Source organism: Aotus nancymaae, unplaced genomic scaffold, assembly GCF_030222135.1.
Source record: "Aotus nancymaae isolate 86718 unplaced genomic scaffold, 86718_ANA_hifiasm-v0.15.2.pri h1tg000077l, whole genome shotgun sequence".
In the NCBI taxonomy this organism is placed as follows: Eukaryota; Metazoa; Chordata; class Mammalia; order Primates; family Aotidae; genus Aotus; species Aotus nancymaae.
In genome coordinates, this window is record NW_026988492.1 from 13,248,610 (window position 1) to 13,275,143 (window position 26,534).

General features: G+C 45.9%; 1 protein-coding gene across 2 annotated transcripts; it reads left to right on the forward strand.

Annotated features, from left to right (window-relative positions):
- Positions 1–8,122: 8,122 nt before the first annotated feature.
- SKIDA1 (SKI/DACH domain containing 1) lies at positions 8,123–13,216 on the forward strand. Of its 2 annotated transcripts, none has more exons than XM_064368374.1 (2): positions 8,123–8,380; positions 9,273–13,216. In XM_064368374.1, the coding sequence occupies exon 2, from the start codon at positions 9,386–9,388 to the stop codon at positions 12,107–12,109; it is 2,724 nt and encodes a 907-aa protein (XP_064224444.1). In that variant the 5' UTR covers positions 8,123–8,380; positions 9,273–9,385; the 3' UTR covers positions 12,110–13,216. The 2 variants fall into 2 exon arrangements, with proteins under 2 accessions (XP_064224444.1, XP_021522303.2); XM_021666628.2 differs by having other exon boundaries at positions 9,276–13,216.
- Positions 13,217–26,534: the final 13,318 nt, after the last annotated feature.

A 26,534-nucleotide genomic window follows, 5' to 3' on the forward strand; every position in this document is an offset into this window, starting at 1 on the left:
TCTTCCCTGCAGCCGCCGCCTTCCCGCCCTTTTCTGAATGTATTTTTACAATCTCCTCTTCATTTCCAAAAGTGCCTGAGAAGTCTCGCTTCCATCTTAATGTTGATTTCCTATTTCCCTGCGGAAAAGATTTCCTCAGGAAACCCCAAATCTAGAAGGAAATACAGCAAACCCCAGAACACTTTCAACCCTTAAGACATCTTGTATTAAAAAAAAAAAAAAGCATGTATGTCTTAAAACCGGCCCAAGAACCATCCCTCTTTATTTCCTCCTGCAAATCTATTTTAAACTCTCCATCTAGTGCCTTCGGACGAGAGGGCAGAGAATGTGCCCGGCAGCACGCAGCAAATCAGAGGTTTTATCTTACGCCTCCTGGGACAGGGAAAAAAGTGGAACGTGGCCGAGGGAGCTTCCAGGGCAGAAAAGCGACACAATTCGCTGGGGACGCCGCCGAGCCTAGCCAGGCGGGGGAGGCGCGGCGGGGGCGCCGAGGGCTCTCGGGCTCGCGGCCCGGGCGCCGCAGCGAGAAGGGGAGGCGGTTTTAAGTCGTGGGGGCTGGGAGGGCGGCGGGTCGGGCGTGACGAGACTTTCGGAGGCAGGATGGGGCGGCGGTGGAGTTGCCTGGGCTTTCTCATCCCCCCACACACACACCCCAAGAAAAAAAGGAAAGTTGGAGGCGGAGAGGAGGGCAGCCATCCCCATTTCCTCCCTGCGACGCCGCGGAAGGGCTGGGGCCGCGTGGGGCAGAGAGAGGGCGCGGGATGAGGCGGGCCAATCGCAGTCAACAGGTCCAGGCCTCGGCGGGGCAGCGGGGCCGGACAGCCGGGAGGCCGGCGCCCCCTCCCCTCGGCTCCCCTCCCTCGCTAGCCTGGCGCAGCAGGGGAGGCCAGGCCCGGCCCTCCCCGCCCCGCCCGGGCCTCGCAGCGGCCGCCTCCACCGGGGCTGTGGAGGTGGGGGGGTGGGGCGGGGGGTTCCCCGCCGGAGAATCCTCCCCCGGGGTTGGCGGCGGGGGCGGGGGCGGGCAGCCCGAGCCGGGAATGGAGGATTAGGAAGGACTCGAGCTCGGCACGAGCGCGGCCCGCGCGAGGGATCCTGGGTAAAAAGTGGCCGCGCGGCACCGGGAGAGCACGACGAGGAGCCGGGGTCAGAGGTCAGGGCCCTGGAGCCCCGTGTGCAGAGCCCCCCACGTGAACGCAGCGAGCAAGAGAAACCTTTTTGTTTTCGACCGCACCAGCATGCTCCCCTATTGACCGAGCTGCTTTTCCTGGGCTGCTGGAGACAGCAGCTCCATCGCGGATCTCCTAACCCCACCCCACCCCCTTTCCACCGCCAACACACTTCCCAACTCAACCCTTCCTCTCAACTCTCATCCCAGCCCCCGTCCCAGGCTTGCAATAACTCAGTAAATTTGCTTTAACAACAAGTGGGGGTGGTTGCATTTACTCCTCCCTCTCCTCTCTCCTCCCCCTCCTCTTGCTGCGGCTCTTGACACTACTACAAACCAGGACTATAAACATAAACATGTGTCACTGTAACAGGGCAGGTAATATACTGATTTTGAGGTGGGGTGGGGTGGAGTGGGGCTTGGTCGCCGCTTGGAGGGCAGTAAAAAATCTCGTTTCACGTGCTCGACTGCTTTGGGGGCTCCCCCACACATCGATCCATTTATATAATGCCGAAGGCACTCGGTCACTTATTCAGCCACGCAGACCTACAAAGCCACACTTGCGGATAACCAGCGTACCCCAAAGCAAATGCATTTCAGTACGAATCCCTCTCCTTTCCCAGCTAGTGCTGCCATTTCTTCTATTAGCAAACAGTCGCGTGGATACTTGAAACCCTTTTCCTTTTTAAAAATTCTTTTCCAGATAGTCATGAGATAATTTTTCGACCTAAATAGTGCATGTCTTCCCATAGTCACTATCTACACATTTTGTGCGCAGAAACCCCTTCAAACAGCAAGAAAAACTATTTAAATGACTAAGTTCGAAATCTGGTGTGCAAAGGGTATTCCTTGGGTTTTGCCTCCGTGCCCTGAGCAACTTCTGCTGCAAGTTGCTGAGACTGGCGCGGTGGAGATCCGCCACAGCAAGCCTTTATTATTATTATTATTATTATTATTATTTAGTCTATATTTACCCTGCCTCTCAACTTTTTTCTCATTCTTAGTTCAACAAGCCTAGCAACCACTACCTAAGGTAGAATAAAGCGAATCCCTTCCCAAGCTTTTTGGCTTGAAACGGAGGGAGATACAGAAAATGTTCAGATGGGGAAGTGGTTCCCTTTGTCTTTCATTGTTTCTCTACGAACTGGTGGATACAAGGACAAACACTTACCTTCTCTTCTTTTTGGTCCAAAAACCAGACGTTCCCATCAGCCTTAAAATACACAATCCACCTTGAAAGTAACTACGGGTGTCGGGAGAGTTTGTATTCCATTCTTTTTCGCTCTCTGCCCTCTTTTAGCGTAGGATTAAGTTGCCGAGCACGTTGCTGCAAGCTGTAGGCCCCCCCTACCCCCCCGCCTTAGTGAATCGGTCACGTTTAGGACCCTCTAAGTCCATCCTAATTCTGCCAGTAGAATTGAGGGTATTGGAGCTCTAAACTTTCAAAAGGAAGGGGGCCTGCAACTCTCCAGAAAACCTACAAATACCCCGGAATTTTTTACCATTGTGTTTTTGCACCACATCACCAAATAGTACTTTCCAAGAAATAATAGCTATGCCTTTGAGAAAATCATTTTTTTAAAGTTTATACTTAGCAATGCGGGACTTAGAAAGATGGAGTAAAAGGCAGGTTTGTATAGGCATTTAACGGAATGAGTGCGTTTTCTATAACGTTTGTCGTGCCATGTGTTTTTTTAAAACACAAACAAAACACTACCACAACTGAGAAAGGAAGTAGAAGTTTGAATTAAAATGCTGTGGGACGACTTTAAAAGAGACGTTTACTTGAAATTTATTAGTGTAAAAATTGGCCTCAGAAGTGAAAAGTAAGCTTTCCAAAGTTAAAAGACTTAATTTTCACCCTATGATTCCATAATAAAAAAGCGAATTTTCTGGTTAATATGTGATACTGTCAGTGTTGAGTGTCCAGCCTGTTGGGCATTAGTGCCCAAACCTTGCTCAAATCTGATTATGATGTGATTTGCTGATGTCATGAATATGAAATGATACTTGTGCATCCATAAATTTGAACTTATTTATTTTCTTTTTCTTTTTCTTTTTTCTTTTTTTTTTTTTTTTTTTTTTTTTTTGATCTCCCTCTTTTTTGTAGGTTCCCAGTAGCTGGAGCAGTGAAAGACAGTGATTGGCTCCAGTGCTCCTAGAAGGATTTGGGCTGAAGCCAGGGGAACAGAACCAGAAGAGGATTCCCTTTCCAGAGACCATCAGGCTCCTCATGTCTTGTCTCTCCTCTCTCCCCTCGTGGGTGCTCAGGATTTCAGTGTGGCTGAGCAGCCCATAGGTAGGCCTCAACACTTGGTGTCACCACTTCAGTCTCTACATGTTTGGCCCTTTCGTAAAATAAACAAAAACTTGGGCAACCCTAATAAATTGTGGTTCTGGATATTTGTGTATTATTTAATATCTGAAGGTCAAACTCTACTTTCTCTGATTTTTTTTTCTTCTGCATTCAGGATCAATTGTGAAAGGCCGTTGTGTCTCATAGGAAAATACTGCAACAAAACAAGATAATTGGGGGGAAAGGCGGTTGCAGTAGGAAAAGTGGCTTTTCTTTGATAGCATTTAATTGGAATTAAAAGATTCTTGAGCTGTAAACATTCTTTATTTATTCAGCACACATAAGCAGGCATTGTTTTATCACCATCATAATTATGGTGTCCTTTAAACTGGCTGATAGCAGGAAAGATAAGGGAATGTGCCCGCAGATTCAGATCAAGTCTCACTCCTTTCTTTCTTTTCCTCCCTGCCCCCTTCCCCCACCTCCACCATTCCTTCCTTGGTCACTAGGGTCCCCCACAGCCCTTTAGATGAGAAGAGCAAGAAGATTGTGGCCTAACCGTTTCTTACATCATGAAAGTGATTTGTACCTCACTCTAATTTGATGCAATCCATAACCTCCTTGGCTCCTATGTTTATAACTGCTTTTTAGCTTGCAATATGTGTTATCTGAAGGTGCCTATTGCTCACCTGTGTAAAATCTCATCCACTAGGGTTTGTTGCTTTACCTTTGTCTAATTTAGAAAGCACACTCTTAGGGCTTTTTCAGAACAAAGCCTCACAAAAACCCCTTTACCTCCAAGGATTTGCAAATTTATAAAGGCTGCATTGAATTCAAGATGGGTCAGGGGGCAAAAAAAGGGTAGAAGGTCACTGCATTTTGATTATGGGTCAGTAGACAACATGGCATATACCCTGTGTCCCAAACTTCTGTTAAAGACAGGGTTTTTCAATGCCTAAGAACAGAGGGATGGGCCCTTTTGGAGACTTACCCTAATTTGTTTAAATGAACCAAAAAGAAAAAAAATTAAGAGAAATATACTGAGTTATCATTTGTTTCTCAATTTAGCCATTTCTCTTCCTCCATTCCCATTTTCCCATCCTAAAAAGCAGAGAAGATGTGATATTAGATAAATTTAGCTAAAAAACTGTTGAGATTTTATTGTCTTATATCCTCAACTAATTCTGCCATATGAGACTTTATTATTATTTGAGACTTTATCTTGTGAGTATTATAGTTACTTTTAGTTAACAGCACAAGGGGCTTCTTTTATTCTTTTAACCAGCATACTTACATTGTTGAGGCCTTTGTGATGTTCCTTACTCTTTTCTGTCTGAATTCACTTTGAACAAAATGTGCCCAGCAATCACTAAAACAAATGTATATGGTGAAGAGTTGGGGCGGGAGGGGGGAGTGATCCTCATTTAAATTATGTATGTATGGGTGAAAGCTTGGAAGGAAAAGGATTATTTTAATGCTCTTCAATACTTTAATTATATGACAGTTGTAGTGTAGAAATGCAAAAGTACTCTTAGGTTTTCCTTCAGGTTTTCAAAAGAACTTTCCCCATTAGTAAACTACTCCTGCAAATTGCTATTGCATTTCCCAGCTAACCATTTAAAAGACTGTAAATGCCGTGTGCATTACTTCGCTCCAGAGGAAAGAGGTCAGACTGAATTGCAATGGTATTTAAACATAAAATACAGTGAAAATAAATCAAAATAGAGCATCTGAAGGTAAATCTAGCACGTTCATATGGGATAAGTAAAGACAAATATGTTCATATTTTCATGGCCCTTCACTTTAAAAACTGAAAGTGCTGATTTTTTACAATAAATGCAGAAGTAAGTGGACATTAGAAATATATTTCAATCTGTATTGGCTACAGAGGATTTTCCTTTTGCAAGCAGCTTTGTTTTCAAAGCTAAAGCACTTTTTACAATAGTGTGTAGATTAGGCATTCCTCACTGAGTAAATAATCACATTTAATTAACAAACTCAATGCATATCATACATGTGCCTAAATTCACAATAATTCCCTAGACCCACAGAGAAGGATAAATACATAAATGTTAATTTGGACATATCTATCTACATATGTACATGCATTTGAGAAACAGAAGTTGATGTATCTTTTCTTAAAAAATAATTTGAATACAGTCCATCATCTGAATTGGGTTCATCGTTGATTGTAGAGGCAGCTGACATGGTCAACAAATGTATCAAAGAAACCCCCTGGCTTTTGAAGAATAGTACTTTATACATCTGGATCTGCACATCAGGCAAAGTAAGTAAATTATTGCATAACTTCAAGCATAATTGATAACAGACACCTTTAATTTTTCATCCCCATTCTTTTGGCCAGCTTTCGCATTAATAATCTAAGCCATAAATGTTGGTAGCTATTGATCGAAATCCCCGGTGTGCATGCAAATCCATCTTAAAGTCCCCTGCCTTTCATGTGTGAACGCTCAGGGGCCTCTGCTAGATCTTTTTATCGGGATCGACCCCCAATGTGCCTGGAGAAGACCCCGGATATGCAACGTGTGCTGATGGCCACAAGAAAGCTGTCACATTGTGTGTGTGTTTGTGTGTGTGTGTGCGTGCACGTGCACACACTCACTCGACCAAGAGTGCTGGATCCTAACACACACATACACACAAGGACGGGGAAGTTAAAGGAACAAAAGAATGTATTAGACAAGAAGAAAGGAAAGATGTGTAATAGGAGTATTAAAAATGTATAAGTGTAAAGGTGTCTGAGTGCACATATAGAGATACTTGCACAGTCTATATAGACACATTTCTCAAATCCACTAGCCTTTATTTTTCTCTATTTGACCTTACAGATTATGCCCTTAGTTTAAAAAATATATACTTAATATGCTACTAGTTTTCAAAACAACCTAAATTGCCAATATTTTAAAGGTGGAAAGAGAATAAGAGAGAGGAAAAGAAGGTAGTTTTGAAATGGCCACTAAATCATGTTGCTATGTTTAGGAGGACTAGAGGGGGGAGAGGGGGAGGGAGAGAGAGAGAGAGAGAGAGAGAGAGAGAGAGAGAGAGAGAGAGAGAGAGAGAGAGAAAATCTAAATGGGAAAGGAGAGCAACTAAAACTACCTGGCCAAAAAAAAAAAGGATGCTCTAGCCAACCTTTTGTACCGTCTTCTCAAAGGCTTTCTGAGTTTACTATTTCTTGGCTGACTCTTTGGTCTAAATCTTAAAGCTGGGGGAGGGGAATGGGCGGGGGTGGGGGTGGGGGTGGGGGTGAGGGTGGGAGGGAGGGAGAGGGCTGGCAGTACTATATAAGTGCATCAGAAGGAATTTTAAAACGACATTATTGTCGCTGGCAATAGAAAGACTCTGGTCATTTTACTTTTAAAAACAAACACCAGCATCTGCTTTTCCTGGAAACTTCGCTTTCTGCTTAAACCTTGTGCATTTTGTCTCCGGTGAAAGTGAAAGAGAAAAACGCGGTGTAATAGATCCAGATGCAAAAGAAAGCCAACTCGGTGGATGGTATTAGCTGTGACGAGGCATTGTTCATTGCTGCCTCTCGGTTACGTTTAAAGCCTGAAATATCACGAGATCCATTCAATGATCCTACTCTCATTCAAGGGACAAAAATGTAATTTGCTGTAGCTCTGATTTCTTGGATGGAAATGCTAGCCTTTGATTTCAAAGGCAAGAACTAGACATCGCGGTTTGTACACACATTGATTAAGTTGAAGAGCGGCGATTACATCTGTGCTGAGTGCAACAGTAGTTCAGGGGCTGACTTTTCAAATCCCAACCTCCTGAGTTACAGACTCTCTTAAATAGACTTCCTTAATTTCCGGATGCACTTCTTGAAATTCCCATTTCTCTTCAAAATTCCTGGGAAATTACAAAAGAGATGAGGGTGGGGGTGGGGAATCATGGGCCAGATTTCATCTTGTCAAGCAAAGTACCTTTTTGTATGTCTGATTCATCTGTTTTTATCTTTCTGTTTTCTTTTTTGAGCCATACCTGCTCCTGCCTGCCAGACCAGAGCAGGGGAAGCTGGAACTTTTGACTGTGAAGAAATAAAGTATTGTATAATTTTTTTCTTACAGGCTCAGAAATATCCGTTTATTCTTTTAATCACGCGGATGTGTCTATTTTTGGAGGAACAAGGAAATACATAAATGCCTGGATTGCATTTATGTTGTAGTTGCAAACACCGAACAGTTAAGAAGATTTTGCCGAATTTTGCAAAGCAGCCAAGGAGCCGCCTTGGGATCGTGGTAATGCGACTGGGAGGACCCTTTTTCTCATTTGACAATATTTTGGATATCCTTGAAAACGACACCAAAATATGTCTTAATTTGACTAAGAAGAGGTTAAATCACATTGATATTCATCCAAAGTGATTTTGTTAAAGCAGATGCTTGGCTTTGATGGAAAAACTGGGAGTTGTGGAAGATTCACCTAAACTACTAACCCAAAGCATCACAAACCACTGAAACAGTCTGCATCGTACATCAGCACTTTCTTTTCATCGTTATTACGTAAAACCTCTGGAAGCACCTTGGGCGTTTGACATTTTCTTTTCTTTGCTGCAGAAGGAAGCAATCTGCTCCCTGGAATTCTGACCTGTGGTGAACAGGACCCTGGTAAAGGCTTTGCTGGAGACTCTTGCACGATCCTGCCTCCAATCCAGCACTGTTAATTGTGGAAAAGTGTACACATTTCTGGCTTATCTATGCTTTGTTATGGGTCTGACGTGAAACTACCTCCTCCCCACCCCACCCCTCAGCAGAGAACCGAAATCCAGTTGAATTGTTACAGTGTTTCGGAGCTGGAACCTTGAACTGCTTCCTTGGTCAAATAACTTTGTTTCTGGTTGTAAAAAGGCATTTCAGGGGGGAAAAAAAGGAAAATCGAGAGAAATTCCAAACGTAAGTCCATACTGGTGAGGTTCACGGGGCGGGTTTAACTTTGGAGCTCCCAGCCGGTCTCCTTCCCCACTCCTGTAAGGGAAATACCAGGCTATTCTGCACATTTTCGCTTAAGCTCCATTTTCCAAAAGGAAAAGGGGGTGGGGTATATCTCTTTCGGCTTGATAATGTTTTTTAAATGCTTTTCTTTGAAATGATAATAGCTGTATCGGTAAAATGCAAATAAAGGAAAAAATAGGCAGTATTTCTTTAAAGGCGAATATACGGTGCCTTTTTTTTTTTTTTCCTTCCTTAGCCATACACACACTGCTTCTGATGAAGTCTGTGAGTCAGGCTGTTTCTGAGCTCCGATAGTTTAATGGAAAGATTTATATACCGACTGTATTATTTACTTTGGGAGGGGAGGTGGCAGTATAAGGGTATGCTAATTAGTGGGAGATTTTGGGGGGAAGGGGTGGAATATCAATTTTTATTGCATCACCTGTCAGGAGTGTCCAATCAGCGCTGGCTTTAGGGGAATTAATTGATGAAGGTGTCTCCGGACGAGCTCACTTCACTCTGTCATTTTATTTGTAGCTAAAGCAGCGGCGGGAATAGCAGCTGCATTTCTTTTCTCTTTCTCCCTTCACATTCCATTATCATAGTGCTCCAGTGGAGAAGGAAGGAACAGAGGGGCCCCAGGTACTGATCTGCAACGGGACTTAGACCAACACACTGGCAGATCAGAAACCGGATGTTTTTTTCCCTCTTTTTTAAAAAAACGAAAACAACAACAAAAAAAAAGCAAGAATCAAGTCAGTGTAATTTCATGGGGTTTTTTTCCCCACCAATAATTTCGCCTAGAGTTTGGCACTTCCTTCACCGGGAATAACAGTCTTTGTTATTTTATTAGCAGGATGCCTTGAGACACACGCAGCATCTGGCGGAGGATTAACATACATACATGTGTATGTACGCGTCACGTATATATTTACTGCAAATGGTGGGGATCATTTAGTGCCCGAGATGGGAGACCTGAAGTCAGGTTTTGAAGAGGTGGATGGCGTGAGGCTCGGCTACCTCATCATTAAAGGGAAGCAAATGTTTGCCCTCTCCCAAGTCTTCACGGATCTGCTGAAAAACATCCCGAGGACAACCGTGCACAAGCGCATGGATCATCTGAAAGTGAAGAAGCACCACTGCGATCTGGAAGAGTTGCGGAAACTCAAGGCAATCAACAGCATCGCCTTCCACGCCGCCAAATGCACGCTCATCTCCCGGGAAGACGTGGAAGCGCTCTACACCTCCTGCAAAACCGAGCGTGTCCTCAAGACCAAGCGCAGGCGGGTCGGCCGGGCCCTGGCCACAAAGGCGCCGCCGCCAGAGCGCGCCGCCGCCGCGGCCAGCCCCCGCCCGGGTTTTTGGAAAGACAAGCACCAACTTTGGCGGGGCCTGAGCGGAGCCGCGCGGCCCCTGCCAATCAGCGCGCAGTCCCCGCGCCCGGGCGCCGCCGCCGCGCGCCCCGCCGCCCATCTACCTCAGATTTTTAGCAAATACCCCAGCTCGCACTACCCGGAGATCGTGCGCTCGCCGTGCAAACCCCCTCTAAACTATGAAACTGCCCCGCTCCAGGGAAACTACGTCGCCTTCCCCTCGGACCCGGCTTATTTTCGGAGCCTGCTGTGCAGCAAGCACCCGGCTGCCGCCGCCGCCGCCGCCGCCGCCGCCGCTGCCGCCGCCGCCGCCGCCGCCGCCGCCTACTACCAGGCATCGGCGGCCGGGCCCCAGCCCAAGGCGGCGGCGGGCGCTGGAGGCCCGGGGAACCTGAGCTACCGCTGCAAGCGCAAGCGCGGCGGCGCCAAGGAATGCCTGCTCGCGCCCCACGCCGGCTCGCGGCGCCTGCTGCTGCTACCCAGGTCCTACAAAGCCAAGGCGGCCGCAGCGGCGGCGGCGGCGGCGGCGGCGGCGGCGGCCGCCGGGGCCACTTGCCTGGAGAGGTTTCATCTGGTCAACGGCTTCTGCCCCCCTCCGCACCACCACCACCACCACCACCATCATCACCACCACCACCACCACCGGGCCCAGCCGCCGCAGCAGAGTCACCACCCCCCTCACCACCATCGGCCGCAGCCCCATCTGGGCAGCTTTCCCGAGAGTTGCAGCAGCGACTCTGAGTCCAGCTCCTACTCAGACCACGCGGCCAACGACTCGGATTTTGGCTCCAGTTTGTCCAGCTCCAGCAACTCTGTGTCCTCGGAAGAAGAGGAGGAGGAGGGAGAGGAGGAGGAGGAGGAAGAGGAGGAAGAGGAGGGGGGCAGCGGGGCCTCGGATTCCAGTGAAGTCAGCTCGGAGGAGGAGGACTCGTCCACGGAGTCGGACTCCAGCTCTGGCTCCAGCCAAGTGTCAGTGCAGAGCATCCGATTCAGGCGCACCAGCTTCTGCAAGCCTCCCAGCGTGCAGGCGCAGGCCAACTTCTTGTACCATCTGGCCTCCGCCGCCGCTGCAACCAAACCCGCTGCTTTCGAGGATGCCGGCAGACTTCCCGACCTCAAGAGTAGTGTCAAAGCAGAGTCGCCGGAGGAGTGGAATCTGCAGAGCTGGGCCCCCAAAGCCTCTCCGGTGTACTGCCCGGCCAGCTTGGGGAGTTGTTTCGCAGAGATAAGGAACGATAGGGTATCTGAGATTACATTCCCACACTCTGAAATTTCCAGTACTGTAAAGAGAACTGACCTGACAATTAACTGCCTGGCAGAGGGGGCCTCTTCACCTAGCCCAAAGACAAACAATGCATTTCCACAACAAAGAATACTCCGAGAGGCTAGGAAATGTCTACCAGCAACTCCTACTACACACTGTGCAGATAACAACACAATAGCTGCTAGGTTCTTAAATGATGATTCTTCAGGAGCAGAAGCAAATTCAGAAAAAGATTCCAAAATCTCTCATTGTCCTGAATTTGCTACGGATTTGCCCTCTTCGCAAACTGATCCTCAAGTGAACGCTGCAGCAGCAGCAACTAAAGCCGAGAATCTCTGCACTGACACAGGCGACAAGACATTGCCGTTTCTGCACAATATTAAAATCAAAGTAGAAGACAGTAGTGCTAATGAAGAATATGAACCTCACCTTTTTACAAATAAGCTAAAGTGCGAGTGCAATGATACAAAGGGTGAGTTTTACAGTGTGACTGAGAGTAAAGAGGAGGACGCCTTGTTAACCACAGCCAAGGAAGGTTTTGCATGCCCTGAAAAAGAAACTCCTTCCTTAAATCCACTGGCTCAGAGTCAGGGCCTTTCATGCACTTTAGGTTCTCCAAAACCTGAGGATGGGGAATATAAATTTGGTGCCAGGGTGAGAAAAAATTACCGGACACTAGTACTGGGAAAGCGACCTGTCCTTCAGACACCTCCAGTCAAACCAAATTTGAAATCAGCTAGAAGCCCTCGTCCTACAGGTAAAACTGAGACACATGAAGGAACACTGGATGATTTTACAGTTATAAACAGACGCAAAAAGGTAGCCAGCAATGTAGCATCAGCAGTGAAAAGGCCATTTAATTTCATGGCAAATTTTCCTTGTCCACCATCACTCGTTATTGGGAGAGATGGGGATTTGTGGCCGGCGTATTCCTTAAACACCACTAAGGATTCTCAAACTCCTCACAAGGCCCATCCTATATGGAAATGGCAGCTGGGCGGTTCTGCAATACCTCTTCCACCTAGTCACAAATTCAGGAAATTTAATTCATAAAAATGTTTTGGAAGATATTTTCTTGAACCATATTACCTTCCTTTTGTTGTAAACTGCACAGGATGGTTTGTACAAGTCCATTAATGTGTTACACCCCCTTTGGAGTCCTGGTTTATCGCATTTTGAAGACAGAAATCGGATTACTTTTTTTCCGTTGCGGGTTTTTTTTTTTTCTGGAGTAGAGTGGGGGCGGGGTGGGAGAAGGGTTGGTTTACATTCCACAGACTACTTCAGGCTAAAGACTCAAGTAAAACTCAGTTATTACGGTAGAGCTGGAACACTTTACTGTTTCAATGCTAATAATGCACCGGGTACCTCAATTCAACTGCTACAAATAAATGTCAAAAGGTTGAATAATAAATATTACAATGAGCCATTAAGTTTATGCACTAGATTTCAGAGCTGAAAGTGTAACTGTTAATTCAGTGAAAGTTTGTTAGGTTACATGGTTACACAATGAGGTGAGGTGAGGTAGCAAGAAGTTTCTGTGAGCCCAAAATGTTATTTTCTGGAGCTCTTGTTTGTGGGATATCTTTTACTTTTGACTCCCCTCATTCCCTCTCCAAGAGTAGTTGCACTTAACTTTTTTTTTTTTTTTGAGTGGAAAGATTGGGGTGTGAGTCCTGATTAAATGCTGGTAAAAGCTGCCTCATACATACTGAGTAAAATAAATATGGAATTATAGTTTTTTTCTAAAGGGTGTGATTTTACTTTTTTAAAGCCACTCCTTGCAATTGAAAAAGTCCTTTTTGTGTTCTCACCCAAAGGTTTTAAATAAGGTGACTCTTACTGTTGTCCTGCTTATCTTGTGGTCTGAACATGACTCTTCAAACTCCCAAAACAATTGAAATATTTCTTTTTCTTTTTCTTTTTCTTTTTTGAGACAGAGTTTCACTCTTGTTGCCCAGGCTGGAGTGCAATGGCGAAATCTCAGCTCACTGTAACCTCCACCTCCCGGGTTCAAACAATTTCTCCTGCCTCAGCCTCCCGAGTAGCTGGGATTACAGGCGTGCACCACCATGACCGGCTAATTTTTGTATTTTTGGTAGAGACGGGGTTTTGCCATGTTGACTAGGCTGGTCTCAAACTCCTGACCTCAGGTGATCCCCGCCCCCACCCCCCGCCCCCGCCTCAGCCTCCCAAAGTTCTGGGATTACAGGTGTGAGCCACCATGCCCGGCCTGAAATTTTTCTCTTAATAGCAGGGTATTTTATGGTCAAACTCTTGATAGTGACAAAGCAGTAAATACAACCATGAAAAAGAAAATGAGGGGTCAGAGTTGCAATACCCTAAATGAAAAATAACAGTTTTTTCAGGGCTTTTTGGTACCAGAACTCAGGCACTTGGATTTATTACCTTATACTTTTTCTGCATCTCTCTAAAACTTTTGTTTTCGGACCATCCTGTGTATAGAGCAGGAGAGTTTCTACTGCAAGTGACAATCAGAGGTGACTATCTATATTTGCACTTAAAATCAAAGTAGTTCAACATGCAAATGCTAGGGTCTAGCCCTTGGTAAGGGCCATGCTGGTGTACTGTGTTGTGATGATGGAAGCAGTAAATCAAAATTATGGAAATTTGCACTGTTGAAAAGCATGCTTTAGCTTTATTTTCAATTAAAAACACTGTTTAAAATTCCTGGTTCCATACATTTCTACTTATTCCAGACTGAAGAACGGTTAACAGGATTGAATGGTTTTGTTGACATTTTCACTTGTAATGTTTTTGCCTGAAAGAAATGCATTTATTGGGTGTAGTGTTTTGTTGTAATACTATGTGATGAGGCCAGTCAGGTTCTGTGCAAAACACTGGTGGATTTCTTTCTAAGTAACAGTATAAAACTTTATAAACTTGCTACAAATCAAGTAGGAAAAACTTCAGGCTTAAGAAAGTGAAGCAGAGATCAGTGATTATTTTAATGAAAGTTGAATCTAATCATTTCTGGTCGACCTCCTTTAGCCTGACAAATTATGTATCTCAGATCCTTGCTATCTTGAATCTAAGAAGTTGCATCTATAGATCATAAATCACAAAGCAAAACAAAACACCAATGAAATGTTTACTGTGTGAATTTAAGTCACTATTTCTCATGGAAATTCAGTCTGTTGTTTTTGTTTTTCCTTAACCTTTTAGTTCCTATTCCCTTTGAAATTTTCCTTTTGTCTATAAATGTTTCAGATATATCTGGATGGTCTCAGTCCCTAATTGCTGAATGTGCTCTGTGGTTTTCCTCTTATTGTAAAGGACTGAGGCTGAGAATACCTGCATCCAAATACATTTGGATGGAGTAAACAGATGCTTTCAACTGCCTTCCTTCCTTTCCTTCTTGAATGTTGCCATGCCAGATGTAGGTTCACTGGATTCTTTTTTATTGGAATGGTAGATATGGTCAAAGTAAAAATTTGGGGATGGTATCCTTGAATTCTTGTTTGTATATAATTCCAAAGACCAGTCCATGTTATAGTTAATGCCCCAGAAAGCTGAACAATTGGCTTCATAGTCTGAGTTATTCCCTCTTTGGAGGCAATATAGAATTTAGCTGCAATAAGTTGTCCTGAAAATCAATCTGTAAAAAGTGTGACACACACATTGGAAGTCTGTAATTTTTACTCTTTAATTACTTCTCAGTTAAGGAAGTTCAAAGTACGGTGACTACTATATGAAGACTAGTACGTCTCTTGTTGGCTAAGGACTCATTGTTCCTAAATTATAAAGTGAGAATATATATTTGAAGTCTACAGATCTTGGATGTGGAGGGACTGTAAGATGGAATAAGCACAATTTAAAACAAATATACCCTATGGAATTTCTGACATAAAATATTGGCCTCCAGCTTTGACACTTAGTCTCTACCCCTCAGAGAATCAATAGTTTCAGTTTATAGGAGCTGGAGAATGAACAGCATGGAGGCCGAAGCATTCCAGAGTGATACCATCAAAAGGAGAGAAATTAAATAGTCAACACAAATTTCATCCCACAGTACTACTACAAGCCAGCCAACCACAGCAAAACCTGAGTTAGGGCTTCTGTAAGGAAAGTGTACCAAATAGTATGCAGTAACTTGCAAATACAAGGTATCCTTTCAATTCCTGCTAGCCCCTTAGTTGTTCCCCATTCTGCTGTGGGAATTATTCTCAGTACTATTTATATTATTTTGGTTGTTTTATGATTAATGACAATATCTAGACTTTCCTAAGCTGCTATAAATGTCCCATTTGTTGAGAAAGTTAAGCCTTATTGAGAGAAAAACAAAAGTTACCTCCATTGATAGATTACATTTTTACATTTAGATGTTTTCAGGGCATAGAATTAAAAAAAAAAAAAAAAAAAAAAAAAAAAAAAAAAAAAAAAAAGCAAGCACTATATGGCTCCAGGGTGACTGATTCCTGTGTCTAAAGCCCAACATTTAGAGACATGAGGAAAAAAGCAGGAAAAGCCTCTTTTTTTAAGTTTTTGGGTTAACAAACTTATTTTTGGTCTCCTGTAAAAGTAATTTCCTGATAAGACTGTGAAATGAAAATTTAAGTATTTTTTTAAGAGGTGTGTGTACTCTGTCTTCCACAGTCAGGTTATCTGCCTTTGCAGAAAACGCAGCTTGCTCTTTTTCAACTATTTACTTTTTAAAGTGTGTGTTCTTTTCTACTGGCCTACTTGATTACAGTGGAGTAATCTCAATAATGGTTGTTTATTTGAAAATCAACAAGGAGCCACCACTAAACAACAATAACACAAACTACATGGGCTGGTGTTGGATTTTTATCTTTTATGTGTCTGGGTGACTTTCAATGGTCTAGAAATTCCTCAAAGTTCTAATCAACAAGAATTGGGAGTTTCTGCTGATATGAAAATAACAGTTTTGTTTGCATGCAGGAAGAGGTGTAGAAACTAATTCCTCAAAAGCATTTTTTTTCTTTCAAAAACAACAAAAACAAAAATCCTTCATGGTAAAGTTTTTTTTTTTTTTTTAAATAAAGTATTAGCATCTACAAAATAAAATGTGGTGAGTTTTGCTTCACCTTGAAAATAACTTCCTGCTGGAAAGGATGTAAAAAGAAGGAGTTCCCAGAGCTAACTAGGGAAGGGGGGGGGGGAATGCTTCCCATCAACTAACCTCAGGAAATTGGCAAGGAGGAACAGGGCATCCACCTTAGCGAGTCCACCAGGTCACCCCAGTCATTCCCAGGATTTTCCCCTTCCCTGTAAGGAAGAACTATTTTTGATGCTAGCTTTGGTTTTGGTTTGCTCCCTAGGCCAAAGGGCATTTTGCAAACTAGCCCGGGGGATGGGGACGTATCTAGGAGGTGGGGGAGGGCTGCATTTTACCTGTTTGGCAGGCCCTCTTTTGCAAAGAAAAAAAAAAGTAGGTGGGGAGGGCTTAGGGGGGCCCAGCTATCATTCTTCGCCCATGCCCTGGGCCCCCGCTCCTCTCTCGCTCCTTTTCAAACTGTGGCGGCCTCACAAGCTCCTACTTTAAAAGGCCTGAGATGTTTTGCATGAAGCCCTCACAATAGGGGTTGAGGGAATTGACAGTTTCAAAAACAAGGCGTTCAGTCCTTTCCAGCTGCCGGGCCCGCTCTCTCGCACCAACTCCTCGTTCCTCTCTGCTGGTGGCGTCCTCCGGGGCGCGCGGCCGCCCCCACCCCGCCAGCCCGCGCTCCGGCCGGCCCACCCCGCCCCCAGGCTGTGTTTGTAAACAGCGGTCAGTGGCCGGGGGCTGCTGGCGCGGGCTTGGGGCCTGACGGGCTGGGAGGGAAGGCTGGGGCCGGCCGTTGGCGCGATGGGCTGCGGGCGAAGGGCGTGCCTGGGGTCCACGGGGGTTTTGGGGTCCGTTTCCCTCTCGCTTGCCCCCGGCTGCCAAGCTGTAGGGCGCACCGCGCTGAACCCAGGGCAGCTCCTGGCTCTCTGGCCAGGGCCACCACCAGCAGAAAGATTTTTAAGTGCCGCCATTTTGCATGGTGGCAAACAAATTTCTTTGTGACTTTTGTTTTCCCGCCCAGATCTTGCTGTCCTCTGAATGGGTGATGATGTCGATCCCCGGGACGGGCGGGAGGACCCGCGCCCCGGCACCTCCCGCGCAGCCTCTCGGCCCGGCGGCCTTGGGGCCAGGCCCGGCGGGAGCAGGAGGTGCAGGGCTCGCGGGGGCAGGCCCTCGGGTCCTGGAACGCCTCCCGTCACTTGGCGCTCCTTTTGTGTGTCCCGAAGTCATCGCCCACCCTGGCACACGCACACGCAGCCTCGCCGTTTCTCACCTTCCCAGGCCTCATCTCCACTCCCCAGGCAAATGGGGCCCAGCTCTTCGCGTTGGGCGGAAGGCTGGCCAAGGCCTCCAAAAGGCGCGTGTGGATCGCCAGTGGCAAAGGGATGGGGTTTTCCCGTGGGCCAGCAAGGCCGCGAACGCCTTCTGGGAAGTGGCCCAAGACTAGAGGCCCTGCGGGGTGGGGAAGGCGCGGGGGGCGCAGGGCCGGGCGCAACTCCCACAGTGGGAGAAACGGGGTGAGGCCTAGCTGGCTGGCTTTGGCGCGTGGTCCCCGTCCTTGGGAACCTCTCCGTGCATCTGCAAGGGGAATGATGGCCTGGAAACGGGAAACGTGAGACAGTGACCTGGAAAGCCACCTCGGCTGGGGAGGTTGGAGTGCAGCAATGCAAACAAAGCTGCTACCGGGGGAGAGGGGAAACAGAGGTGCACCGCAGCTAGGTCACAGGAAAGTGCAACAAGCTTGTTTTCCCGGGTGTTTAAAATGCAGCCCTAGTTGTAAAGTGTGTGAAATTACGCACTGGTCTCTTAAAGAGTGCCTAATTTATAGTAAATAGCAAGGTCTTTGTAAATGGCTTTATTATGTTGTTTCTTGTTAATTGTTGAGAAAATCCCCATTGTTGAGTGTGAAAGGCTTTATGAGCTAACCTGGTCCTCGGCGCAATCACGGGGCAGTAAATGGCCGCTCAGCCTCCAAGCCTCCGCGCGGGAGCCGTCACCGGCCCAGAGTGCCGCGGGGACCTCTGGAGAAGGTGCTTCGGCCTGGGAAGAAAGTGGCCAGGCTTTCCAGGTTTTGATTAATGGGAAAGCGTGTTTGGAATTCGCAGGTCCCCAAAAGCAGCTGGCTGAGTGCCGCAGGGGGAACCCGGCGGGCCGGGAGGACCCCGGCCGAGAGGGCCGCGGGGAGGCAGAGGGGGGCGCGGACTCCCTTCTCGGGTCACAGGCCGCGGGGGGTCGCCCCTAGGCCTGCGGGCCTGAGGCGCCGGCTGGAACCGCGCTACGGTGGGATTGGATCTTGGGCTTTATCTCCAGTTCTCCAGACGCTTGGAACACGGGCTCGGGCCGGTTCGGCCAGGCCTCCGGAACCCCGAAAATGCCTGCCAGGCCTGGAGACCGCAGGGTCTGCGGGGCAGAGCAGGCTCCGGGGATAGCTCCAGGCCCCAGCAGGGGCCTCTTGTCTTTTGTTTAAAGGGCTCTCCATCTCTCTCCTCTTTCCCTCACCCCGTTTCTTTCCTCCCCCACCCTCTCTTTTTCTCCCTCTCTCTCCCTCTTACACACACACACTCCATTAGAAACTAAAATGGACTCGGAAGACAGGAGAAATAAGAGGAAGGGGTTTTGTTGGTTGAACAAGGAAAAAGAATGTCTTTTTTAAGATAAAATATTCCTAGCTCTTTTTCCCATCTCCTTCAGTTCCCTTTCCAGCCAGCTGGGACCCGCGAAGGGTATGGGCAAAACCAGGCAGGCGCTGGCTTCCTTGGATTAACTTTGAGGAGAGGACCCGTTGGGGTCCTGCAGGCCGGGAGAGGACAGGCGTAGAGCGCCTCCCCGGCCCTCGGCCCCGCGGCCTTTTCCGGGGCTTAGGACCCGGTGGGTAGCGGGGAAAAGCAGCAGCCGCCTCTCCGCAGCCTCTCAGCTCTGGCAGTGCAGTTACAAGGAAGACAATTCCTTACTGAGCCTACAAGGGTGGAAGAAAACCTGGGTTAGGTGGGCTGTATGTGAGGGTTTAGACATTAGCTAATGCAAATCACAAGGAAATGTTAATTCCAGTTGGAAAAGCCTATATTCAGCTATCTTCCTTCCCTTCTAAGATGGCCCTCTGCTTGCGCGCTAGCTCTCACCAAATTAGCTATTACGTGAAATCCCCTTGGGTTTAAGGCACTTGTTTCACGGATTCGCGTACAACCCATATTAACTATGCACTTTCTGCTATTCCTCTTGTGACTGTCCCTGCCTCTTCCTTCTTTGCGGAGAGTATGATGCATTTTATTTTAGCCCAATCGATGCGTGCAAATACTGGGATAACACAACTAACACTTCTGCAATGGAGGCTGTTTTCAAAATTGAGTTTAGGGATCAATACTAAGTCGAAATGCTCCAAATTGCACGAATTCACCAAATTCAAGCCCTGGGCTTCCAAGCCCCTATCTTGACTGATTAACGCACTCTCAGATAGCTGTGCTTCCACCTTTCCTGCCTCTCAAAACAGGATGTTTTCGTCCAGTGTATTTGGCTTTCTCTAAAGAGCACTCGGGCTTGCATGGAAAAACACGACCCCGAAACGTGTGGTGTGAAACCCTTGTCAATGGCTTCCGTACAGGTCTCCTCTCACATTTGCCTTGTGGACTGCCATCTCCCTTTCTTTATTTTCCTGGGACAGAAGAGCAGCATCTAGCCGTGCCATCTGGGGTGCTCCGTAAACGTTTCCTCAGCTGAATGCATGCTTTACTGGTCAGGGAGCAGCCCTATCCTGTGCCACTACTTGGCTCCCACGATGTCTTCTTCGCCCAGAGCTGAGCTGCTTGGATTGCAGCACAGCGAGCTCTCTATTCTTTTCCGGCTGCGGCCATGGCTGCCGAGCGACTGGTGCCTAACTGGGGGGAAGGGCAGTGGTTGTTCCCTTGTTGCAAGAAACGTTTAAGGCCAGAGGTGTGTGTGTGTGTGTGTGTGTGTGTGTGTGTGTGTGTGTGTGTCGGGGAGGGATTCCAAAAGAGAATCAGGAGAGCTTGCTGCTCACAGATGTGTGTGTGTATGGTCTAAAAAGAATATATGGGAAACAACCCAAGTAACTAGGATGCTAGGGTGTCCCTGATTCCTTAATTCCTGCTGTGTGGATCTTCCTTCAGGGTAGATAACTGGAACAAGACAGAAAAAGGTGGAGAGATAGGAGCAGGCAGTCTAGAGGCCTTCCAGTAAGATGCAGTTATTCATCTAATCAGTGCCATCAACACGTTTGTGTTGGACCCTTTTTGCATGGAAAAAGCTCAGCAGTCAGTCGACTTAGACCCTAAAATATCACCAGGCTAGCAGAGGGCAGCTCTGTAAAGGCCTTCGTCAGCCCCAGTGCACCGAATGAAGAGAGGGAAAAGAAGAAAAGAGAAACCTCTGAGTGGCAGCTTGCCCTCCTCTTCCTCAAGCTACCAAAACAAACAAACAAACAAACCCAGAATTCTCCCGGAGGCTGGGAGAAGCACGTGTAGGGCATCAGAGTTTGAAATGGAATTTCTGTTGTTAGTGCTTGCCCTCTTTAAGATCAGTTTAAGTCAGCTCCAGGAAAAACACAATACTTGTGGTAAGTGATGAGCAGTAGAAAGGAAACTGTGGAAGAGAGGCTGGACTGAGCAGAGGCAGCTGACTTCCTCCCCCTTTCCTGTGAAAGTTAGATATATAAGAGATCTGAAGGCTACTCCTTGGTCAGTAGGCAGGGGTTTCAGTCTCTGCAAGGGCCTGGATTCTTGGATATTCAGGAATAAAGACACATTTTACATTCATTCTCTCGTCTCTCTTTCTTTCTCCCCCCGCCCCACCTCCCTTGAAATGAATGCCCTGATTGTCAGTGGTGCAAATGTCTCAGATTAGTTTTCTTCCTCTACATTGGGTCTAAATATGCAGACCAGTGGCTGGTTAAGCTTTCAGATGTCTAGTTATCCTATCTAGTCAAAATAAAACCTGCATGATATAGTGGGAATTGCCATGAACAGGTTTATTTACCTTTCTCCCCTTTTCCCTGTATCTTCTCTTTTCTCTCTCCTCTCACTCTCTCAGCTTTTCCTCTTCTTCCCTTCCCGCTACCCAACGCTTATACCCAGGTGAAGGCTATGTTGGGAAATACCCACATTTAGTAATATTTACCCCAGAAAGAGGGTAAGATCTGGACTTAAACCAATGCTGAGAAGCAGTGTGGGAGCCTGCGGTGATCCTGAGCTTCCTTGCTGGGGTGAGGGGCCAGGGCTTTCCAGCCTCCTGTCCTGCATGTGCTGAGTTATTCTGGTTAGGCTATAAAAAACAGCATGTATCTCAAGACCAGGAGAGCTGCACTCCATAAACACATGGCTATGGTTCTAACATGGAGCGCATTGCCAGATGCAAATGTAAAGAGATGCTTTTAATTTTGTTCCCAGTGTTATACATCATGTGGCAAATTGGCCTTCAGGAAGCCAATTTTTATTTTTTCTGTTAATAATAAAGACTTTTTAAACAAACTTAAACATTTGTGATTGAGAATTAAAAGGGTGTACATCACTACTACCAGAATGTTTCTTATCTGATTTTAAAAAGAGAGGTGAGATCTTTTTTTTTTTTTTTCTTTCCTAAATAAGGAAGATTTTTAAGTGGGAGAGCTTGGTTAACATTCAAATTGTTCAATTGTTTTGCTACTCATGACTTCAAGAAAAGTGTGTTTTTTATCCTTCTAGATCTTTATGCACCATAAATTTAAAAGTAATATGAAATTAGTTACACACTTGTGTCATTTTCTTTAAAGAAACTACCTCTAAAACATCTACTTTCCCTAGTATAGCCAACATTTATTATCTTATATATTTCAGTCTGTATTTGTAATTTAAGATTACTGTTAAACAGAAGAAAAACAACTTATTTTGTAGAACTTAAAGGTGAATGAAATATAACTTATTTTATAGACTTAAAGAGGTTACTAGTATTTCTAAAATTTTGCCCTTTATGTGAGTCTCTAGCTGGTTTATCTGAATAGGATCTGATCCTACCACACATGAAGGCACTACATATAATATCCTGACACAACAGAAGGATTTCTAGATGAATTGGAAGCATCCTGATTGTGAATTTCCTATCTTTTCCTGTTTTGAACCACTACTTTAGTGTATACTCCAAGACTGATTTTAACTGTGATCTCCTTCAAGAAAAAAAAAGTGCAAAAAAAATAGTATTAAGAAAAAGAGAGGCCGGGCGCGGTGGCTCAAGCCTGTAATCCCAGCACTTTGGGAGGCCGAGACGGGTGGATCACGAGGTCAAGAGATCGAGACCGTTCTGGTCAACATGGTGAAACCCCGTCTCTACTAATACAAAAAATTAGCTGGGCATGGTGGCGCGTGCCTGTAATCCCAGCTACTCAGGAGGCTGAGGCAGGAGAATTGCCTGAACCCAGGAGGCGGAGGTTGCGGTGAGCCGTGATCGCGCCATTGCACTCCAGCCTGGGTAACGAGCGAAACTTCGCCTCAAAAAAAAAAAAAAAAAAAAAAAAGAAAAAGAGAAGGCCAGGCGCAGTGGCTCACGCTTGTAATCCCAGCACTTTGGGAGGCAGAGGTGGGTGGATCACTTGTCAGGGGTTTGAGACCAGCATGGCCAACATGGTGAAACTCCATCTCTACTAAAAATAAAAAAGTTAGCCAGGCATGGTGGCAGGCACCTGTAATCTCAGCTACAAAGGAGGCTGAGGCAGGAGAATTGCTTGAACCCAGAAGGCAGAGGTTTCAGTGAACAGAGATCATGTCACTGCACTCCAGCCTGGGTGACAGAGGGACATTCTGTCTCAAAAACAAAAAGAAAAAAGAAGGAAAAAGAGAAGCAGGACGTCTTTTATAAATTCTGTTAGGACCATTGATCCCAGTTACCTGCTATAATGTGAATGGAATCATTATGGTTGTTCCATTGACATGGTTTCTTCATTCAGGATCCTGGCCAAAGGAATAGCATGTCAATGTGTAAAATTCTAGCCAAAGATAAGCCATTACAATGGAAATCGTGATGTGCAAAGTCTCATTGAAGCCAATGAAATTGAGTGTAATATCCATACAGCATTCTCATCTGCTTGCTCCAGGATTTAGTATGCGGCTCTGCATTGAAATGAGATTATGCATATAAAATGCCAATATAGAATACACTGCCCAATAAAACATTAGAAAAGCAACTTACAGCCCATATACATGGGCTTTACTTAAATTTGAACTTCATGTGCAAAATAAACCACAGTGCCATCAGAACACTAAATCTACAAAATGTCCTCACTCTTGTTTTTCATGCTTCTTTCTGCATGATTCCCTCAGCCCCGCTTCTATCCAAACACAGTTATTTTAAGGGCACTCTTCAAATCATCTAACAATTCCCAAAGGGTATTCCAGGAGTCTCTTAAAGTGTCTTTCTAAATTAAAAGGCTCCAAACAATTTAAGTGCATTTTTGAACCAAAAATATCAGAAAATATTTGGGCTTGCAAACCTATGGGTGTGTAACCAGAAGAAAGGGTCGAAAGAGAAAACACCCCTACCCGTGGATTACAAGGTTATGGGACAGGTCACTAGGAAAGGGAAATAAAACTGAATGTCAGGTTGGGCTTGTAAATTATGCACCTTTCAGGGAAAGAGGTTTACAGTGTCTTCACTGAAGGGTTTTTTCCCATCCATTTTGCTATTAATTCTTAACTCTTGGTAGGCAGTTCTTTAATGAAGTTGTTTGTGGCGGGTTAATTTTCTCCAATCTACTGAGCTCCTCATTTTCCCTTTTAAGTGTACTGCTGCCTAGAGCTTTCAGCATTTTCCATACCAGAAGAAAACAGAATAAACATGAAGTTGCCTGGCTGGGCTGAGAATTAAAGGCGTTATATGGACAGATAAACAGAGGGCCTGGACAGATGGGTGTGGGAGGGTAGAAACTAGGCTGAGTTGAGGGCATGAGGGAGAGAATTCAGTCTTAGGAGCAATGACCCTAGGAGTGTAATATATTAAATATTGCAGCGATCGATTTCAATACCCCAAGTGGACATGGGAATAAAAATTCACCAACAAGCTGAAGTGATTAGGAATGCTTTGTTGTGAGGGAAAAAATGTGATTTTCTCCAGATCCTTTTTGTTCAGGTTAGAAGAAGCCTAGACAATCCAAGTGTAAGCCCTGGACTCCCCATTTGGGATGTAACCCTAAAGGTTAGTCATATCTCAATGGTGCTTCTGCTTAGTGAAAAGATGAGCCTTTGTACTAAGGGGGATTAAATATCAACCACAATTATGGGCTGGTCACTCTAGGAGCTTTCCTCCCAAATCAGAGAAGAGTACATTTTGGAGAGGCTGCCTCTTTCCTGTGTATTAGTCTTTGTTTCAGCTTTGGGACAAAGCAGTTGCCTTTGCACAATTCTTCTTTCACTGAAATCCAGGGGAAAATGCACAATATGGTTTACAGAAGGTTGATTCACAATAGCGGGCCATAAAAACAGCCTTTGGTGCTATGTAGGGGAGAATATTTTTGAAATGTCATCCTGGGGACAGAAGTATGAAACTGTGACCCATGCAGGGACAAACACCCACTACCACACATGGTTTTGTTAGTGATTTCAGAATTGGGTGAGATTTTCTGTTTATTTATTTATTTATTTATTCATTTTTTACTGACTCTAGCTCTTAGACATTCATGCTATGAACTATGTTCTCTCAGTCCAGGAATCTGTTTAGGGATTTGGGGTAGTGACTGTGGAGGCTACTTGGAGGGGTGGGGGTGGATTGTTTTCAGTCACAGCCCAATGGGCAAAGCCTGGGCTCTTCACACTGGGGACACCAAGTCGGCTGCTAGGGACACACTGCTGGATGCCTGCATGCAGCGGCAGCGGCTCCTGCAGCTGCCTCCTCCTTCAGTGTGGCTGCCACAAATCTGAGAAAGACATGCAGCATCATACAAAGGATTTCTTTAATGAGGATGAGTTCCTCAGAGTGACTGGGGGCTGTGGTTCTGCTCCAGCCTCTTCCCCTCTACTCCATCTTTTCCTATCTGTGATATCCTTCCTTATACACTAGCCTGGGGTTGGAGAAAGCAAGAACCCCAACCCCCAACACATACACACACAACCACTACTCTCTGAAAGCCCAGAAGCTGATTTCTATTTTACCCTGGTGGTCGATTGAGGATGGACTGGGTCAGGCTAGAATTTTGGAGTTGGGCAAAAGCAAACACATCTTTCTTTCTCTTTATATATATCTACACCTTCTCCCTTCTCTGCCATGGTCTTCTAATCTCATCGCAATGATGAGTAGCTTCCACTTGGAGTTTGGTTTTAAGGACTAGATGTATTTCTCTATGAGGATCTCCTTACCAGGGGATGGTCCAGGCAGGAGGAGGAACCCGAAGCCCATTTCTTGGGAATTTAATGTGGGCTGACCTTGGCTGGATTAAGGCTGAGACTGGTTATGCAACAGAGCACTTAGGTTCTCGCAGCTTGAATCTCCGTGGCTTTCTGTGGAGAGATGACTGGCTACAGGGAGGCTATTATGCCTTATAAAGCTATTTATCTTCCCAAAGCTAAAGGGCCCATTCCACTCTTCAGGTTGGGGAGAAGGGTAGGTTGGGTCCAGTTAGGTGAAAGAGTAAAATACCACTCAAAAAAGTTACTTCGAGAAAGTATTACTAGTTATTGAAACCAGTTATCTCTCTTTTAGAATGTGGGAAAGACTAAGCTATGGGGCTATTTGGATAAGAAAGGAATTGTTCCATTTTGTGCTGATCCCTTTGGCCATCTTTTATTCTGCATCTCTTCTGCTCCTCTTCCTCCCTCCATCATCCTCTTCCTTGCTTCTTCTCCCTTTCTTCCTCCTCTTCTTTATCTTAAATCATGTCAGAAGAACAAGCAGGTCGAAAGCACCAATGGGTTTACACTGTGAGGGCCTCTGCTGCAGCTGAAACAAGGCCTGGCTGTGTCTGGGCAGGTGGCACAGAGCACAGAGATTCTTGTTCTTGTGTGACTGAGGGGTAATTTGGAGAGAAGGAATCTCCTGGGGGGAAGACATGTGGGTGGGGCCTCTCTGTCCCAGGTCACTGAGGCACAGTTTCTTCACCCAGGGCCTAAGCCAAAGGGCCCTGAAGGCCTGCCCTGGTGTAGGGTACCTGTTGCTGGAAGCTGTGTGGGGAGCCTCTGGCCCCCTGGCCTATTGTAAGTCTTGGGGTTAGGTCGGGCTCCCTCTGGGGCTGCTGGATTCACCTGTCATTACGCTCACTGACCAGGGACCCTGACAAACCTCCACAATGTGGGGCTGAACAAGGGCACGTAAGGTTCACTGATCTGTGTGTAGAACTTTGCAAAACTGCAAATAAGCGAGAAAATTTGGCTATTCTTGTGACGGGAGATACAAGTTTGCACTTAACATGGAAGCATGAGAAAAAGAAGGGGGAAAAAACCCTTCTGGCCCAAAGCCCCACTGTAATCTCCAGAACAATTT

Excerpts from the sequence above, each read along its gene's own strand:
- SKIDA1 (XM_064368374.1), top strand. The coding sequence starts at position 9,386 with ATGGGAGACCTGAAGTCAGGTTTTGAAGAGGTGGATGGCGTGAGGCTC.